We start from the raw sequence: 14364 nt of genomic DNA, 5'->3' as shown, positions 1-14364 counted from the left end.
GGCAAGTCACTTAACCATTATTGCCCTGAAAGAAAAATAAGAAAAGAAAAGAAAAAAGAAGAAGAAAAAACAGAGCAGGTCGAAATCTTCCAGGATTGAGCTTCCCTTTTTTAAAAAGGGCAAGAAAACAAAAGAAAACAAAAATTCTACGTGATTTCCCAAATGTGATCTAGTGCATCATACTTTCATTACTCCATTTGGGGCCCAGTTCATCCTCAGCCTGCAGTGTCTATCTAAAATATTTAGTCATATTTATCAATTAATCCAACAAGGTAGCCAAACATAAAGAACAGCTAGAGGGGCAGCTAGATGGCTCAGTGGATAGAGCACCGGCCCTGGAGTCAGGAGGACCTGAGTTCAAATCCAGCCTCAGACACTTAACGCTTACTGGCTGTGTGACCCTGGGCAAGTCACTTAACCCCAATTGCCTCACCATAAAAAAAAAAAGAACAGCTAGGTGGCACATTGATACAGTGCCGGGCCTGGAGTCAGGAACACCTGAATCTGGTTTCAGATACTGATTAGTTATGTGACCCTGGGCAAATCACTTAACCCTGTTTGCCTCAATTCCTCATATGAAAAACAAGCTGGAGGAGGAAATGGCAAACCATTCCAGCATCTTTGCCAAGAAAACCCCAAATAGGGTCACAAAAGATCTGGACACGATTGAAAAATGACTGAACAACAACAAAATCCATACGTAGCTCCATACCACAGCCTGGTCAATGTCCATTTTTCATCCACTTTGTTTTCTTATTGTAAATGCGTAAGCCTGCTGATGAGATTGAGACATTAAGGGTCTCTGTGTCAATTCCCATGAAGCAATCCCCATGCCTAATGGCCTTGATCACACAGTTGTAGAATAGGATATGGGCATCATGTTGAGCCCCCAGTAGTGTTGAAACGGGAAAAGAGAACAAGCAAATGCAGCAGTTGGCTAATTATTACACTAGAGAATGAGCTTCAGTGGCTCAATGTCACGTCCCTAAAGAAAGTACTGAAATGTAGCAGTAGCATCAACAAATGCTTTGTTGTACAAAGGTAGTATTTCTACCTGGTAGTGCACAGTGGTATTCCTGATTGCATGATAGTATTTTTGAGAAATGAGTTCAATGAGCAGGAAATGCCATGAAAATGGTTAGAACACAGCACATTAACACCAGAGGAGATTTAGTGGGTCTATTGGAAGCAATAATCTAGAGAAACACCAGAGGAAAGCTATCAGGACAGGAAAGGCCTCAATTTCCAGATAACGGTGTGTTGAAATAACTGGGGCTATTAAGCCTGGAGAGCAGACTTTGGGGAGGAATGATTGCTGTCTTTAAGGCCATCCCTTTGAAGACGGATTAGGTTTGATCTGCTGGGTCTCAGAGGGCAGAACCAGGGACAATGGGTAGAAGCTGCAAAGAGGCCAATATAAACTGAACAGAAGCAAAAGCTCCCCAAGTTGTCCCAAGGAGCTTCCTCAAGAGGTAATGGAATCCCCTGCTTAGGAAACTTGAAGGCAAAGATTAGACCACCAGGTCTGAGAGTGGTATAGTAGGGACCCTCCTTCAGGCACAAGTTGGACTTCACCGTCACTGAGGTAGCTTTCAACTCTTGGACTTTTTTCATATAAATTCTGGGGAAATGTCCGTCGAATGCATAAACAAAAAAGATGTCTCCGTCATCATCATCAAACATACAATTAGGAAGGCAAGTTGACATGTTGGCTGGATCGCTGGGCTTGGAGTCAGGAAGAACCCAAGTTCTAAGGTTGCTTGAGACACTAACTACATGTTGAGCCTTAGTTTCCTCATTGGTAAAAATGGGTTTAGCAATGGCAACAATGGGGCTGTTGTGTGAACTAAATTAGATCATGTGAGCCAAGTGTTTTGCAAAGCCTTAGAATGTTGCACAGATGCCATGTTTTATGAGTGGTATTATTTTGATCTGGGATTTCCTTGATATCAAGGAAATCCCCAGAGTGGAAATTCCATCTACCAGAGCAATTCACTACCTATGCTGCAAGGTTGCCAGGCACACCGAGAGATCAGGGAATTTGCCCTGGGATCACAGGGCCAGTAAGTGTTAGAGACAAGACTAGAACCCAAATCTTCTTGACCATTCCATATTGGGTAGAGGTATGGGTACAGCATGGGGTGAAATGCATAGAGGGCTTGGCCTGGAGTCAGGAAGATGAGAGTTCAAATCTGACCTCAGACACTTGCTAGCTGGGTGACCTTGAACAAGTCTCAATCTCAGTTTTCAAGGCTATGAAATTGAAATGGGGATGATAATAATAGTGCACACTTTTCAGGGTTGTTATGACATTAAAATGAGGTTATTTTAAAGTGCTTAACACAGTGCCCTGTACATAGTAGGTACAATATCAATACTCATTCCTTTCTTTTATAAGTCTCATGGATCTAGATCAAAGGTTCATGAGGGTTTTTTTTTTAATTTTTTAATTTTTTTGGTGAGGCAATTGGAGTTAAGTGACTTGCCCAGGGTCACACAGCTAGTAAGTGTCAAGTGTCTGAGGCCAAATTTGAACTCAGGTTCTCCTGACTCCAGGGCTGGTGCTTTATATACTGTGCCATCTAGCTGCCCCCGAGTTTTTTATTTTTTTAAATTGATCATTGATTTTTATAAACCGATTTTTATATAAATCAACTGAAGATTGATTTCAGTATAATTAGCTTCCTTTGCAATCCCATGTGTTTCATCTTATGCATTTTAAAACACAATTCTGAGAAGTGTGTAGGTTTCACTAGATGGCCAAAGCAGGTCCCGATCACAAAAAAGTTTAAGAACCCCCAATCTAGGGCCAGAAGGGGCCTCAGGAGCCACCGAGTCCAACCCCCTCATTTTACAGATGAGAAAATGGAGGTCTTGTGAGTGACTTTCCCAAGGTCACTCAGGCAGTAAACATCAGAGGAGGTCCTTTGACTCCAGAGCCCATGCTGTTTTCTGCAACTCCTCCTCCTTCTCGTCCCCAGCAGTGCCTCCCACACAGCTGGGACACTGTCAATATTAGCTTTTATTTCATTTGATCTGTCGCCCACAAATTTATCTAATCCCCTCATGAGCTTATTTATATTCTGGGTCGGCACCAGTGAGGGTCCCCTCCGTGCACCCCCTATCGAGGACAGTCAGATTTCCTTTTGTCCTAAAGTCACCTCTCTCAGACTTCAAGGGGCTGTTCCTCGTTTCCTACACGTTTACCCCATCTGAGTCAGACATAGAAATATGCCATAGCTCTACCTGGTGAGTGAGCGATGAAAGCTGACTGGGATCTCACCATAGGCATTTATTTACTTAAAGAAGCTTGGAGTTAGAAGGAGCTCTGGAGGTGGCCTAGTATCACCCCCTCGGTGTACAGATGGGTCAATGGAGACTCAGAGAGGTTAACCATCTCTCCCAAGGTCACACAGCAAGTAAGCAAGTGGCGGAGGCAGGGAGCATCCTGACTCCCAGATGGGGACTCTTCCCACTGCATTCCACAGAAAGACTTTTTTAAAAAAAGAATACAAGTTCAGGGGTACTTGGACAGGGAACAAGGCGAGATAGCCCTGAGCTTCCCCCTCTGCATCTCAGACAGGTCAGAACTGGTTTTCATCTTCAGAGGGGAAGGAAACTCTAAGGCTGTGTCTGGGCAGTAAAGATGTTCAGAATAGAGAGGGAGTGAACAGAGGGGAGGCTGGCTGTGGGAGCAGGAATATACATGTTCATATATAGGTATACATGTATGTGTATGTATGTGTGTATATAGGCATGTGTATACACATATGTGTATATATCTGCACACATGTGTTGTACACATGTGTATATGGGAATTGTCCTGTGTCTACACGGTAGTGTGTACCTGTATGAATATGTGCATGTTATGTTGTATATTATAACGTGTGCATATAGAATTGTTTTGTTACATACATTGCATATATTATGTTATATACTATATAGTGTGTAGTATTAATACACTATTTTATTATGTCATATATTATATTTTGCATATGTCATCTCTATTTTACAGTGTAGTACATATAATATACAATGTAACAATTATAATTCCTACTATCTAATGATTATGTATTATATGTGCATTTACATATATACATATATACACATATTTAGATATTTATCTATGCGTGTGTATACATACATATATATGGATATTATTCAGACATAGCCACTGTAGGGATTTATTTTGCTTGGCCTAGTATATTTTTTAGGAGGGCTCCATTTTTCTTTTAGAAGGGAGAGGAAAAATAAACATACCTGTTAATTGAAAGAAATAATTAAAATGAAAAAAAATCCTGTCTCTAATACATCCTGGCTACATGGATAGAGCCAGAAAGACCCAAGTTGAAATCCTGACTCTGACACATATTGATTGTGCGACCCTGGGTAAGTCACTTAACCTCTAAGTGCTTCCAGGACTCTCTATAAGGATGTAAGTTACAGTCCAGAGAAGGAGTTTCCATAACAGGAGTCCCTCACCCCAATGAAATCGCAATCCAGACACAAAACTTAGGGGGGGGCAGGGCAATAAGGATTAAGTGACTTGCCCAGGGTCACACAGCTAGTAAGTGTCAAGTGTCTAAGGCTGGATTTGAACTCAGGTCCTCCTGAATCCAGGGCCGGTGCCTTATCCACTATAGCGCCAACTAGCTGCCCCCCACAAAATTTTTTAAAGTATACCAAGGTCAAGTGTTTCTAAATGGCCTGGTCTGTTCCAGTTTCTGCCCCTTATTTTCTTCCATTTAAGAGTATTTACCTGCAGGGTTTATCCAGTGGAGTCTGACCTAGGATCATGGATTTAGATCAGGCAAGGAACACAGACTCTTCTCATTTGTTGGTGAGGTGCATGAGGCCCCTCAGGGTCTTGCCTGGGATCAGGCAGGGCTTGGAGTGAGGCCACTCCGACTCCCATCCCAGCTGAGCTGAGCTGCCTCTGACTTAAGAGGTTTAACACTGGGGCAGCTAGGTGGCGAAGTAGATAGAGCACCGGCCCTGAAGTCAGGAGGACCTGAGTTCAAATCCGGCCTCAGGCACTTAACATTTACTAGCTATGTGACCCTGGGCAAGTCACTTAACCCCAACTGCCTCACCAAAAAAAAAAAAAAAAGTTTAACACTGACTATTTTGGGCTTCTGGCCCCCTCAGGTTCAGGTGAGTTACCTGGAGCCAAGTCACTGTACTGGGTCTTAGCTTCCCTCTCTGTAAAATGAGGAGAGAATGAGGTTGAACTAGATGACCCTTCCCAGTTCCAAATTAAGGTTCACTCTTCCTGTAGGATTTTGTCTCCCTCTGGGGTAGCTGGGTGGTGCAGTGGATAGAGCGCTGGGCTTGGAGTCAGGAAGATCTGAGTTCAAATCCAGCCTCAGACACTTCCTAGCTAGGTGACCCTGGGTAAGTCACTCAACCCTGTTACAGTCATCTATAAAATGAGACAGAGAAGGCAATGATAAACTACTCCAGGATCTTCACCAAGAGAACCCCGGATGGGGTCAGAAAGCCAGACGAGACTAAACAACAACTTATCTTTGCCCTTCACTTCCATTCAGTTTCTGTTAAAGGCTCCTAGTGTTAGAAAGTAGACATCATGGTAATGTGAGAATCGAGCTGCATCTGGGGCCAAAGGCCCTTGGATAGGAATCCCAACCCTGTTTTGTAGTACTCGCATGATGTACCTATAAATCCGGGGGCTGCCCCAGTCTGTCTCTAAGGTCCCTCCCAGGTGTAGACATCACTCTGCGAGATCCTCCCCCACTGGTCCCCATGACCAAGTAGCTGGAAAAGATCAAGCACCGACCAGGAAGCTGGGGATGCCCGAGCTCCCTTCAGTGTCTCATTTAACCTTTCCTAACCTGCTTTTCTCAAACCCAGATAAATACACCTGTTCCTCAGACACCATATGGTCGAGTCTGAGAACGTCTGCTCCAAGTCCCTGGGAAGAAAGGCTGGAGCATAAGACATAGATTGATGTTTCATTAGAATTTGGAAGGCGTGTGTTGGCTGGTTTTTCCTTCAACATCATCCCTAATGACTGGGGAGGGTGAATTGATGATCTTTACAGATAGAGAGAGCATCTGTTGTGGTGGAGTGGATTTAAAGGGACAGCACAGGGTAATGAGAAAGCAGCCGGGTGGCACCATGGATAGAGCACCAGAGTCAGTAAGGCCCGAGTTCAAATCCAGCCTCAGACACTCACCACCTGTGTGACCTTGAACAAGTCACTTAACTTCTTTTTGCTTTCGTCTGATGAAGAAGTAAATGGCAAAGCCCTCCACTATCTTTGCCATGAAAACCCCATGGACACTATTGGTGTGCTACGGTCCACGGGGTCCCCAAGAGTCAGACACAACTGAACAACAATACTGGGTAATGGATCCAATAATGATGGTGATAATGATAAATAGCATTTACAAAACACTTTAAGGTTTACTAAGTACTTTAAACACCCTTCATTTGAGCTGTACAGCAAGGCTGGGAGGTAGGTGCTGTTATTTTTACAGATAAGGAGTGAGGCTGAAAGAGGCTAAGTGACTTGCCTGGCCACTAGCACACAGCTAATAAGCGTCTGAGACAGGATTTAAACTCAGGTCTTCCCAACTCTAAGTTCAATCCACCAGCCGCTGCACCCCAAGCTGCCTAGGACCACCGTACCTAGGTAAAAGAGTGAAATAGATATTGTTCTGGACTTGGAGGAAGACTTCTTGTCGTTCGTCCTTCATTCTCAAAAAGGTCTGATGATATCAGGAGGGTGATGTTTTGACTTGAGAGTGAACTGGATTTAATGGAGGGGGAGCTGTGCAAAGTCATCAGTCTCACACTCTCTCTCTGGAAGAAGGGAGGGAGGAAGAGGAGAGATGGAAGGAGGAAGGAAAGGGCTAAGTACTGAGAATACAAATAGGAAAAAAAGGCCACTATTGCTTTGGAGAATCTCATGATCTAACCAGGGGAGATGAGCCACTTAGGAGGAGTCAGCCAGAGCCTGGATAGAAGAGCCCTAAACATGTGGCCAGATAAATAAACACTTTCTAGCTGTGTGATTCTGGGAAAGCCACTTAATTTCTCCGAACCCTTCATGGTTCGTCCCCACTCTTCAATCCAGAGACAACCAACCCAACCAACCAGGCCCTCATCTCCAGCCTCCAGTTGCTTTCTCTGGCTGTGCCTCCTGTCTAGAATGTCCTCCTTCCTCATCCCCACCTCCTGACTTCCTCCAAGACCCAGCTAAAATCCCACCTTCTACAGAAAGCCTTTCCCAATCCCTTTTAATGCTATTATCCCCATTTTGGGAAATCTGCTATTGATTTTCAATGATCAATACTATTATGCTCCTCTATTGATTACTTCCTATTTATCCTTGTTTGTACATAGTTGTTTGCATATGTTCTCCCCCATGAGACTGTGAGTTCCTCCATTGCAAGGACTGTCTTTTTCATTTTTTTTTTGGTATGCCTAGAGCTCAGCATAGTGCCTGGCACATAGTAGGTGCACAGTACATCATTCCCCAGTAGTACCTACCTCACAGGGTTGTTGTGATAAAACGTAGACCTAAAGAAGACTGAGGTTCTTAATTGCCAAAATATAGCAGGAAAGCCTAATGTTTTGATGCTATTGGCTACTCTGGCTGACAAGAGAGAAAGTAAACACGCCAGTGAGGGCTTTTGAGTTCTCTCTCTTTGTAGATGGGTATTCCCGGAATGTTCTGTCCATGTAACTGAAATGTTGCTGTTGCTATGAGAGTCAATGATGGGCAAGCCCTGCAATGCTAACATGGAATGTACTTGTGTCTTTCAGCTCACAGCCCCAGCTTTTCCTGTGGTGGTCAAAATGGGACATGCTCATGCTGGGATGGGCAAGGTAAGAGAAACCGACGGGCCTAACCCATTCTAAAGATACAATCTCCCTCCTCAAAGTACTTCCTGGTCCTCCTCCTTGTCTGGAGAGCCCCGAGGCTGGAGTCTAAGGATTCTAGGGTTCTAGGGTTCTAGACTCTGGCACTGCTGCCATTCCCTCTGATTTGGGGCCAGTCATTTAATCTAACCTCTCTAAGGTTCATCTGTAAAGTGAGAGGGTTGTACCGGGTACAACCTCCCTAATGTCACCTCTAAATTCTATGAGATAAACATTTTGTCTGAAAAAGATCTAGGTGTCATAGAACTGCTTTTTGCTTTGTTAGAGCCCTGGTGACTTGCACATAGTAGGCACCTAATGAATGTTTTTAGTTGAACTGATAGAATGCCTTTTTTACCCCATTCATTCCAAGGTCTCTAAGTCTCCCTAAATGTTCTGGATTTAGCCATGGGATTTGTTCCCATTTCATCTTACCTTTGATTATCAATTTTTCTACTTGAGTCAATGGATTTTTTTTTCACAGAAGTGCTAGGTCTGGGATTCCAAGTCTTGTCCCAAGGTCTTGCTAATCCTTGAGGCTCATTCCCATCTAAAGAAGGGATTTCAATCACTGAGAAAGTCACCAGAAGTAGGAGCACAGTATTACTGGGCTCCTAGACATGGGCTATCATATCTAGAACAGGAAGGAACCTCAGGAACTGTCTAGTTAAGCCTATTTGACAGAAGAGGCAATTGAGGTGCAGGGAGGTTACAATGACTCATGTTAGAAAGGAGCCCTGACTGTTTCTCGACTTGGAAGTTTGAAGGAAACTCCACAAACTTCTCTGCTGGTTGTCAGGGCTAACTGGTCTTCCACAATAGTGGTATTGATGATCCTCCATCCTTGCTCTACCAGAGACTTTGCCATTGACAGTAACTCTTCATCCTCTGCCAGGTTCTCATAATCTTCCCTGTGCTGCCCTATTAAGGAGGGTTTCTCCTTACACTCCGAGTTGTAAGTAAGAGAGGGTGACCCAACAACCCCCCTGGTGGAAAGAGATTATTCAGAAAGAAGCCCATTGGAATCAGAGCCAAAGGGAAGAGTTGGGGATTTTAAAGCAGGAAGGCTGCTGGAGAGGGGAGAAATTGTGGATGGCCTGGGCCTGCAAGGGAAGCAAAGTGGGGTTGACACAGACCACAAGGGTCTTCTTGGTCAGAAGAGCACTGAATTCATTTCAGAAATATTTCTTAAGCTTCCATTTCACTGTTAAACATTGAGGTAAGGGGCAGCTAGGTGGCGCAGAAGATAAAGCATTAGCCTTGGATTCAGGAGGACCCGAGTTCAAATCTGGCCTCAGACACTTGATACTTACTAGCTCTGTGACCCTGGGAAAGTCACTTAACCCTCATTGCCACCTCCCCCACACACACACACACAGAAAACCCACATTGAGGTAGACCCTGCAAGGGATATAAAAATGAATGAGGGAGCAGCTAGGTAGCGCAGTAGATAAGGCACCAGCCCTGGATTCAGGAAGACCCGAGTTCAAATCCAGCCTCAGACACTTGACACTTACTAGCTGTGTGACCCTGAACAAGTCATTTAACGCTCATTGCCCCACAAAAAAACAAAAACACAAAAAAAAAAATAAAACAAAAAAGAGGAGATAAGACCAAGACAAAAATAAGTATGATACAAAGCAGTATGACTGAAGGGAGCAAACACAGGAATAAACCCAGTAAACCAGGGGCTACTTATTGCTTCTGATGAGAGAGATTACTAGGAGTGAGGGGGAGATGACATGTGATCTGAGCTTTGAAGAGGAGGCTGTTTTGAGGCAGGTAGAAAAGAAGGGAAGACTAGGCCCAGCCCCTGGAGTGGAGAGGAGTATGAATTCTATTCTCCAGATCTCTCCTTCAAATAATTCCTCTGCTGAAGACCTCCTTTAACGTAACAATAATGACAATGATAGTAATAATAATAACTCACATCTACATATTGCTTTAAGGTTTATAAAGGGCTTTTCCTACAACTCTGTGAAGTAATTAGTACAGATATTATTAAACCCCATTCAGGCAAGAATGACGATCATAATAAATCCCATTTGTATATGGCTTTAAGATTTGTAAAAGGCTTTTCTTACAACTCTGTGGTAAATTAAACAATTATTTTATTATTATGTCAATTATTATAGTTATACTATATTATTTATCAAAACATTACTATTAAAATTATATTATCAAAATTATGTTGTTATATTCTTTATAATATTATATATTATTATTTATGAAAATAGGCTATTATTAACCCCATTTTACAGAAAAGAAACTGAGGCTGGTGACATGCATAGTGACTTTCCCCAGGTCACACAGATAGAATGCATCAAAGTCAGGGTTCAAATCAAGGCCCCCTAATTTCCAGGCCAGTTCTATGGCCTCAGCTAGTATCTTTTTCCTGGTTGCTCTCTTTCCCCCAAGGAAATCTTACACTAAGGAAAGCATCCACTATTAGTCATTTACCCATTAGTGTGAATTTATGGCACTGTGCTTGCTCACTCTCTCTCCCCCAGGGGTTTTCACTACTATTCCCAGCCTAATGTATCATTCTATAATGAAAGCCTAACTTTGGCTGCTGAAGGACAACATGACTTCTAACATGAGATAGATGTCTAGATGAAATTCAGACTCAGAAACTGGATGTGGCATATACAGGCAGCCCCTTACCCTTATGGTCAGCCCTGTAGGTGGGTCTCTCCCTACAGATGCCCCCAGCTAAATCCCAAACCCAGAAAACCCAACAGAAATGGGGTGATCATTGAGATCATTTCAAATCTCTGCAATTCCTCCCCCCCAAAAAAAAATCACATGGGTCAGCTGGTGGCCAGAGCCTCTTCCATTTGTCTAGTTCTGTTCACATATGAGCATTTTTATTATCTGCTATCATATCCAACCTTCATAAAAATTGTATAAAGCAGTTAGGATGTTTCTCATAATCCCTACCTTTACAGATTTAGGCCCACGGGGCCTAGGGACCTTAGAACTCATCTATTCCAATTCCTCATTTTGCACAAGAGGAGAAACTGAGGCACAAAAGAGGTTTAGTGACTTGCCTAAGGTCACACAGTTCGTCAGTCTCAAAGGCAGGGATCAAAGGCAGATTTCCTGCCTTTCAGTCCCAACCCAATAAATCGCAGCCAATTGGAGAGACTTGAGTTTTAATTCAAACCTTGTTCGCTGTGCAACCATAGCCAGGTCACTTGATCTTTTAGGGTCTCATCTGTAAAATGGGATGACAAGGTCTGCACTGCCTCCTTGACAAGGTTGTGAACCTCAAATGGGTTAATGTATGTCAAACACTTTGCAAAGCTCAAGGACATGGCTAGACGTGATCTAGGGAGTCCTGTCTCTTTCTTTGTCATACCTTTCAGCTATATTTTAAGGGAACTGCAAGTATGCAGGTGAACTCCTGAGTTTAAGCTTTAAGGTAGTAAAGGTGGCTCAGTGAACAGAGTGCTGGACCTGGAGTCTTCAAGACACGAGTTCAAATCCAGCCTCAGACACTCACTGGCCGTGTGATCCTGAACAAGTCACTTAACCTCTATATGCCTTGGTTTTCTCATCTGTAGGTAGAACTAACAATAGCATCTACCTCACAGGGTAGGTATGAGGATCAAATGAGATAATATTTGTAAAGTGCCATGAAAATGGTAGGTATCATTATATCAAATTGTATTGCCCTAAATTCAGAGGCAGTGGATGGAAAGGGTGTATGTTCTAGGGTCAGAGGACCTGGGTTCAAATGTTGCCTCTGCTACTTAGTCTCTGTATGATTTTCCTTTCTTTAAATGAGGTACTTTCTATGATGCCATGAGCCCTCAAGAAAACTGGAAGTGATCTATTAGGTATGTTAGCCCAAGAAAAGAGGTGATTCACAGAGTCATGGATTGCAAGAGTGGAAAGGGAGCTGAGAAATCAACTAGAGAAACTGACAATGAAACATGTGAAAAGACCATGGTTCAACTCTTAGCAGGACTTCTTGCTGTGTAACCTCAGATGAGTCATTTTCCCTGTAAAAAAAGCACCATATTTGGAGTCACTAGTGGTGGTTGTTCAGTTTCATTCACGCCCAACTCTGTGACCCCACTTGGGGTTTTCTTGGCAGAGATACAGGAATGGTTTGCCTTTTCCTTCTCTACTCATTTTACAGATGAAGAAACTGAGCCCAAGAAGGTAAAGTGACTTGCCTGGGGTCACACAGTCAGCAAGAATCTGAGGCAGGATTTGAACTCAGGTCTTCCTGACCCCAGACCCTGAGCTCTGCCCACAGGAGTCACTGGACTGGAGTTCAAACATAGCTTGTCATTGTCTACATGTCTGAGCTTGGCCAAGTCCCTTTCTCCTCTGGGGCTCGGTTTCCTCATCTGTCTAGTTGCCCACTAGATGGATGCAGCACCCATCCAATTGAGTGCTAGACTTGGATTCTTTCCTCAGACACTTACCAACTGTGGGACCTTGGGCGAGTCACAACCTCTTTTTGCTTCAGTTTCTTCATCTCTAAAATGGGAACAATAATTTAACTTACCTCATAGGAGTATTGCGTGGATCAAATGAGGTATGAAAACATTTTAAAAGCCTAAAAGTGTAATATAAATATTATGTATTGATGATATTGTTGTCAGTAGCAGTAATATTGTTATTATCAGGTGACATATAAGGTCTTTTCCCTGCTCTGGATCTATAATCCATGCTCCATCTCTGAGCCTCAGTTTCCTTATCATTAATGAAGGGATTCAATTGGATGCCCTCCAAGGTATTTTTTAAAGCCTGTGAACTCACGCCATCCCTCACTTTTATAGTTGAGAAACCAGGAGTCTTCAGGCCAGGGGACCTGCTTTGCTCAGTCACACAGACAAGAAAAGAGAAATACCAAGTCACAGAAAGAAGTGGTCAGTAGATGGAAATATGTTTTTCGTGATTGCACATGTATAAACCTCTATCAAATTCTTACCATCTCGGGGAGGAGGAAGGTGAGAAAGGGAGGGGAAAAAAATTAGAGCCCAGATTTTTTTTTAAATGAATGTTAAAAATTGTCCTTACATGTATTTGGAGAAAAGAAAATATTATTTTAGATTTTTAAAAACAAAATATTATTTTAATTTTTTTAAATAATCAATGGACAGATTGAGAGAAGCTTGGTTGTTTCCATCTAAGAAGATACCAACCCAACAACCCCAGAGGAAAACAAATGCTGAGCCCCTTAGAGGAAATCCTCCTTAGGATTCTTCCCTTTTAATACACCTGAGGAATTTACCCTGGCAGGATATTCCAAGCAAATGGGATAAGAAAAGGCAAGATGTTTCTTTGAATGAAAATACCACAGGGCTTAACCCCAGTCAGTGTAACCATTACTTATTAACTGTGGGCTTATGCTTTAAGCTGTCTCAGGGACACCAGGTTTAAAAAAATATCCTTCCCATCTCCTATTCCACCTAGCTCAGGAACGCCCCTTGGCTAGAGTGTTTGTCCCAAGAGGTAAGTTCCTAATTCATAGCGTATGGTGGGGGTTGCAGGGAGAGAAGGGTAAGAAGGGGTATATGCAGGGAAAGAGGAGGGGCCAAATGCTTTAAAATCACCAGCTGAGGTTGGTTACCATGTTCAAAGAAGGCATGTGCAGACACCGCCCTCAGTTCCTGGAATTTGGTTATCTTAATTATAGCTGATAAAGTTTACAAAACATCTGCCTACTATATTTCACTTGATCCTCTCAAGAACTCTGGGGGAGCAGATACAATGGGTGCTAGCCCATTTTGCAGGTTAGGAAACTGAGGCTCCCAGAGTTTAAAGGAGTTATGAAGCATAGCATAGTACTTGTGGGAGGGGAATGGGAACCAGAGTCCCTTCTAACACTATGTTCAGTCATATTTTTTAAAGCAAAGTTGGATTTTATTTGTTATAAACTTAGCCATTTCCAGAAAACACATTCAAAGACACACAAAAACACCTGGAGAATGTTTGAAAACCGTCAATTCTATGTCAAACGGCAAACTTCTGTTATTCAGTTTGTTTTCCAAGAATAGGTATAGACTTGAATAAGAGGGGAACTAAATAAAACTTCCTATTTATTTACATATGCCCTTCTGAATTTCCCCCTCGTCTTTTTTCAGATTTTGCTGTTATTATTATTCGTTAGAGGCATGGTAGCATAGTGGATAGGGTGCTGCCCTCAGAGTCAGGAAGAGCTGGGTTCACAGCCTGCCTCTGACACATACCGGCTATGACCCAACAAATCCATTAAGCCTCTCAAGGCTATGGGCACTCTCTAAGACTATATAGAGTTGGCTGGGTGATGTAGCAGATGGACAGCCAAGCCTGGAGGCAGGAGGACCCAAGTTCAAATCCAGCCTCAGACACTTCCTACCTATGTGACCCTGGGCAGGTCACTTAACATCTGCCCACCTCAGTTTCCTCAACTGTAAAATGGGGATAATTACAGCCCCGCCCTCCTCCCAGGGCTGTTGTGAGGATCAAATGTGATAA

At 43.0% G+C, this 14364-nt stretch overlaps 1 protein-coding gene across 6 annotated transcripts in view; it reads left to right on the top strand.

Annotated features, from left to right (window-relative positions):
• Nucleotides 1-14364, top strand: part of SYN3 (synapsin III) — a 477977-nt gene that overhangs the window by 401362 nt on the left and 62251 nt on the right. For all 6 annotated transcript variants that reach the window (XM_043965053.1, XM_043965054.1, XM_043965055.1 and 3 more), the window contains one exon: nucleotides 7792-7854. In XM_043965053.1, coding sequence (XP_043820988.1) covers nucleotides 7792-7854 — 63 coding nt within the window. The remainder of the gene's footprint in view (nucleotides 1-7791; nucleotides 7855-14364) is intronic.

The sequence above is a fragment of the Dromiciops gliroides genome, chromosome 5 (genome assembly GCF_019393635.1).
Source record: "Dromiciops gliroides isolate mDroGli1 chromosome 5, mDroGli1.pri, whole genome shotgun sequence".
Taxonomy (NCBI): Eukaryota; Metazoa; Chordata; class Mammalia; order Microbiotheria; family Microbiotheriidae; genus Dromiciops; species Dromiciops gliroides.
Note: the sequence above shows the minus strand (reverse complement) of the source record. Positions and strands in the feature narration are given on the sequence as shown.